This window comes from Nomascus leucogenys, chromosome 24, assembly GCF_006542625.1.
Source record: "Nomascus leucogenys isolate Asia chromosome 24, Asia_NLE_v1, whole genome shotgun sequence".
Classification (NCBI taxonomy): domain Eukaryota; kingdom Metazoa; phylum Chordata; class Mammalia; order Primates; family Hylobatidae; genus Nomascus; species Nomascus leucogenys.
The window spans coordinates 13600037-13605849 of record NC_044404.1 but is presented as its reverse complement, the minus strand read 5'-3'; the positions used below and the strand labels follow the sequence as shown (position 1 = coordinate 13605849).

Sequence of the window (5813 nt, the reverse complement as noted above, 5' to 3'; positions counted from 1 at the left end):
TCAGGGATGGGTCCTTCTAAATTCTGAGCCTCTCCCTTACTTTACCTACAGGAGGTGGAAACTTCAAGTGCTGGACTTGCAGGATGTTGATGAGAATTTCTGGGCCGGATGGCCTGGAGCCTGGGCCCTGCCCTCCTCCCCAGAGGCCATGAGTAAGAGGCAGACAGCAGAGGACTATCCAAGGACAGGAGAGCACCAGTCCTTAAAGGTGTTCATAGATGTCTGCCTCAAGGAAATACCACAAGATGAATGCCTGAGATAACTCTTTCGGTGGGTTTACCAAAGGAGAGGTTTAGTACACCTGTGCTGTAGTAAGTTGGTGAATTATCTAACACCCATTAAATATCTCAGAAAGTCACTGAAAATAATCCACCTGAATAGTATTCAGGAGCTGGAAATTCACAACATGTCCTGGCTGTGTCTGATAAGAAAGCTTCATTGTTACCTGAAGGAGATGAAGAATCTTCGCAAACTCGTTTTCTCCACGTGCCATCATTATATGTCGGACAATGACCTCAAGGAACGGTTAGCCGCCAAATTCAGCTCTGTGTTCCTCAGGCTGGAACACCTCCAATTGCCTAAAGTAAAATTGATCACCTTCTTCAGTGGGCACCTGGAACAGCTGATCAGGTGAGAAAGGATCGTGCACTTTCTCTGCAGACCACAGCACAGCCTTTTTTTGTTACAGCAAATGCTAGAAGGCATAACTTTTGTGTCAGCCAGTGGCGACGTCACAGTGTAGGGGACACCAGCATGTCAACACATTGTCCCATTCAGTGCTCCATATCCTGGAGTGGCTATCACAGGATCTCTGCAATGAGGGCAGCGGGGTCACCTGGGGTAGAGGCTAGAGAGCTACATCATGTACAAGCTAGTTAGTGGGGGTTTCAGCTCTACTGGGGGTGCACGTGTGAATTTCTTGTTACAAAGTGTGTTTCAAGTTGATATGATATAAAAGAGGTAATAGAGGAGGGTATGAAAGGAGGGACAGCTCATCAAACCTGTGCATTTCACAGTAGAAACTCTGTCCTCACCAGCTTAGTGACCACAGATGATCCTGTCTCTAATTCCCTGTCTGTGAAACATTGTTTGGAACCCCAGGAAAGGTAACTGACGTGGGAAATGTGTGCTTCTTGAATGAGGGTGAGGGAGTAGGTGTGAGAGTAGTAAAAAGTGATAGGTGGTTTGCAGATGCAGGCATGTCAGGGAGCCCCTGCCGGCAGGTAGCCCTAGCTGATGACCCTAGACCTTGCTCAGTTGAGTTCTTTGTGCACGTCTCCCACTGGGTACCTGTGGCCCAGAGATGAACTTTTCTGCTAAAAGAAGAAGAAAAGAGGCTTTAGTGATTTTGTGGCCTTGGTGAAAGGGCCACAATGGTGGCAATGGTGAAAGGGTTGAGGCTAAACTGGGACAGCCCCTGAATGATCAGAGTCCTCATCATGCAGCAACTTGCATGTGGACCATCATCACATGATGGGAATAAACTTGTGTTTGGGTGAAGCAGACATTTCCCTTTAAGTTATTCCCCACTACCTTCATCTAACTAGTATCACTGTCCAGAACTAACTTCTTGATCTCCACAGGTGCCTCCAGAACCCCTTGGAGAACTTGGAATTAACTTGTGGCTACCTATTGGAAGAGGACGTGAAGTGTCTCTCTCAGTACCCAAGCCTCGGCTACCTAAATCATCTGAATCTCAGCTATGTGCTGCTGCTCCGCATCAGTCTTGAACCCCTCGGAGCTCTGCTGGAGAAAGTTTCTGCCACTCTCGAGACCCTCGTGTTGGAGGGCTGTCAGATCCACTACTCCCAACTCCGTGCCATCCTGCCTGGCCTGAGCCGCTGCTCCCAGCTCACCACCTTCTACTTTGGCAGAAATTGCATGTCTATGGACCCCCTGAAGGACCTGCTGCGCCACACCAGTGCGCTGAGCAAGTTAAGCCTGGAGACATATCCTGCCCCTGAGGAGAGTTTGAATTCCTTGGTTCATGTCGATAGGGAGATCTTCACCCCACTTCGGGCTGAGCTGATGTGTACACTGAGGGAAGTCAGGCAGCCCAAGAGGATCTTCATTGGCCCCGCCCCTGCCCTTCCTGTGACTCATCACCACCTGAGGAACTGGAGCTCCATCTTTGCTGCTAGGGAAGGCGTGTCCAGCAGGGTAGATACATCGAAAGTTCTCTTCCAGGCACTTGGACACTAAAATCTAGTATGTAGGTGCAAGTTATTTTTGTTTTTTCTTATTTCCTTTTTTAATAATTCTAAAATTGTATTAACATTTGAGACAGGGTTTCGCTGTGCTGCCCCAGCTGGTCTGAAACCGCTGGGCACATGGGATTCTCCCGCCTTGGCCTCCTAAAGTTGTAGGATTACTGGTATGAGTGATTGTGACCAGGCCACATGCAACTTAAAGGAAGCACAGAACTCTGCTTCAGGCAGGTGTTCAGTACGAGGGAAAAAAACATAACAGCAGGGGGCAAGACTGGAGGAAAATATTGAGGTGGAGTCAATGAGACCTTACAGGACCCATGTCCTACAGAGTCAGAAAGAGAAGCTAATGTTCTACAGTGATGACAACGTTATCCCTGCAGGGATGGTCACCAAGAAATATCAGAAATGAAGAACCTCAGTGAAAACTTTCTGGTGTCCTCTGTATTTGATTGACTTGTTTTCGCGATTATACATCAGAAATCTCTAGTTATTGAGTTACTGATGGAAAACTATCGACATACTCTGTTGTCTGTGATTGAGGTTCAGCTGTAAAACATCTAATTCCCACCCATTCTTGATCTTTGCTTTTTTTTTTTTTTTTTTAAAACAACATCTTGCTTTGTCACCCAGGCTGCAGTGCAGTGGTCCCGTCTGGGCTCACTGCAATCCTGTCCTTCAGGGCTCAAGTGATTCTCATGCCTCAGCCACTCTAGTAGCTGTGATTGCATGCAAGTGCCACCAAGCCTGCTACTTTTTGTATTTTTAGTAGAGATGGGGTTTTTCCATGTTGACCAGGCTGGTCTTTTTTTTTTTGCACACAAAACAATAAACATTTTCTAAAAGTACATACAAGCAAAAAGATGCATATCAAACATATTAGGAAGGTTGCACATGGGAAGATGGGGAATAGAAATGGGGGGTGGGAATTAAAGAAAATAAATGAGAGAGGGACTTTGTATGGAACCATGATAATAACTCAATCCTCTATTTGACAAAGAAGAAGGAGAAGGAAGAGGAAGAAAAAGAAAGTGGGATAAAGGATCAGAAAGAGAGGAAAATAGAAAAAATTAGAGTATGACTCCAGGGTAGACCTGTTTTGTTGTTGCTTGGTTGGTTGGTTGGTTTGTCAGTTGTATTTTTCATATGTTTCGCCATGTTGGCCAGGCTGGTCTCGAACTCCTAGCCTCAAGTGATCAACCCGCCTCGGCCTCCCAGAGTACTGGTACTACAGGTGTGAGCCACCACGTCCAGCCCCCACATTGCTTCTGGCCTCTGTGGTAGACCTCCCAGAAGGGGTGGCCGGGCAGAGGCGCTCCCCACATCCCAGACGGGGCGGCCAGGCAGAGGCGCTCCTCACTTCCCAGATGGGGCGGCTGGGCAGAGGCCCTCCTCACTTCCCAGACGGGGTGCCCGCCGGGCAGAGGCGCTCCTCACTTCCCAGAAGGGGCGGCCGGGCAGAGGCGCTCCTCACTTCTTCCCAGAAGGGGCGGCCGGGCAGAGGGCTCCTCACTTCCCAGACGGGGCGGCCGGGCAGAGGTGCTCCTCACATCCCAGACGATGGGCGGCCATGCAGAGACGCTCCCCACCTCCCAGACGGGGCGGCTGGGCAGAGACGCTCCCCACCTCCCAGACGGGGCGGCGGCCAGGCAGAGGCTGCAATCCCAGCACCCTGGGAGGCCAAGGCAGGCGGCTGGGAGGCGGAGGCTGCAGCGAGCCAAGACCACGCCACCGCACTCCAGCTCGGGCGACACCGAGCACCGAGTGAGCGAGCCTCCGTCTGCAGTCCCAGCACCTCAGGAGGCCGAGGCGGGCAGACCACTCGAGGTCAGGAGCTGGAGAACGGCCTGGCCGACATGGCGAAACCGCGGCTCCAGCCAAAGGAGAAAAACCAGGGAGGGGTGGTGGCGCGCGCCGGCAATCCCAGGCAGCCCGCAGGCGAGGGCAGGAGAATCACGGGAGCCGGACGCAGGGAGTCTGCAGCGAGCCGAGTGTACTCCAGCCTGGGCCACAGAGGGAAGAAAAGAGAGAAAAAGAAAGAGAGAAAGAAAGAGAGGGAGAGAGAAAGAAAGAGAGGGAGAGAGAAAGAAAGAGAGGGAGAGAGGGAGGGAGGGAGGGAAGAAAGGAAGGCAGGCAGGCAGGCGGGCAGGCGGGCGGGCGGGCGGGCGGGTGGGCAGGCCCGACCAGGCTGGTCTTGAGCTCCTGGCTTCCAGTGATCTGCTGACCTTGGCCTCCCAATGTGCTGGGATTACGGGTGTGCCAATGATCTCCACCCATTCTTTACTTCTCTTCAGTCATCTGTTTTTTCCTTATATTTTCGCCTGCAAGGAGCAGCTCAGTCGGGCACAAAGGGATGGGCAGAGAGGGTCCCCGAGGAGAAGATGGGCTTGAGGTGGTAGGCGGAGCTGGGGTCAAGCTACAGGGGCCTTTGCTGGGAAGCAGAAATGGCACCTAGTTCAATGACCTGGCCAGCTATGGGGCCACTGTGCCCACCCTGCTAACAGTGCCAAGTTCCTGGGTCTCGAAGGGAGATTCTGTGCTAATCCTCCTGAGGCTGCATTTCCAAGATCTGCTCCCCACAGGGGTGACCACAGAGCCTGTGTTATTAATTGCTGGGTCTGGGGACCACGATCCACTCCTGGAGGTACCCCACCTTGGCAGGGTTGTGAGCCAGGCCTGTGCCCCATGTTCCTGAGGCAGCCAGCTGTGCCACCCACACCCTCTCATGGCTAAATGGGACCCGCTGCCAGGTCTGGAGCCTCTACAAAGCCTCAACCAAACTCCTCACTGCCTGCTGTTAGCCTGCAGTATTCTTAACTAGAGTGCAGTTGGGGCTCATTAAACCAGACCCAGAAGCATTGGGTGTGTTTTTGCAGGGTTGGCCAGAGCTGCTGTGAACTTGCATCTCACCTGTCACCTCTGTGGGGAAACACAGAGAGAGGGCATAGCTGAGGCTACATACACTTTGGAGCTGATGGGAGCCTGGGACAAGAGGGGGTCCTGGCCTCCCAAGTTGGCAGGAGAGGAGCTCCAAAGGCGCAACTGAAGCTGCCCATGTCGCAGTTCCAACGAAGGTCCCCCAGTGCTCTCAAGGGCCCAGGAGGCCTCCCCTTCCCCTGCAGCATGAGGGTGTCTGTTCCCACTGTGTGGTCCCTCCTGGCACCTGCTCTAATTTTGTAGCAGGGTTGGGGTCAATCCTGTATGCTGTCACAGCCCAGGTGACTGTGTGCATGCTAGCGTTAGTGCTGATGCACCGTCCCCCTGCTGTCCTGAACACTCTGGGCTTTGGGCCCTGATGAGCATGGGAGGGAGGCTGAGAGGGGGCTGAGGACAGATCAGTGCTGGCCTTTGCATGCTCCTTGGTGCAAGTGACCTGGGCACCATGGGTGGTGGTTGAAGGCAGACAGACTCCTGGATGGGAGGACGAGGGTACCTGGTGAGGCTCTACCTTGTGACCAAGGAGGGCTGAAGCCTGTTGGCTGGACCACCAGTGCTATGGACCAGAATGTGAACATGTGGTGCCTTTTCTGTGCCTGCCAATGGCTACCTATGACCCAAGCAGCACATACTTCCTTTCCCATGATGCCCTAAAAGCCCCAGGCTAAT

At 52.6% G+C, this 5813-nt stretch overlaps 1 protein-coding gene across 1 annotated transcript; it reads left to right on the top strand.

Moving 5' to 3' along the window:
- Window positions 1-975: 975 nt before the first annotated feature.
- On the top strand, window positions 976-2141 carry LOC100602561 (PRAME family member 1-like). The gene is given in 3 exon segments (XM_012498372.2): window positions 976-1106; window positions 1584-2077; window positions 2080-2141. Coding segments are annotated over 3 exon segments (687 nt in total).
- The last annotated feature ends 3672 nt before the right edge of the window (window positions 2142-5813 follow it).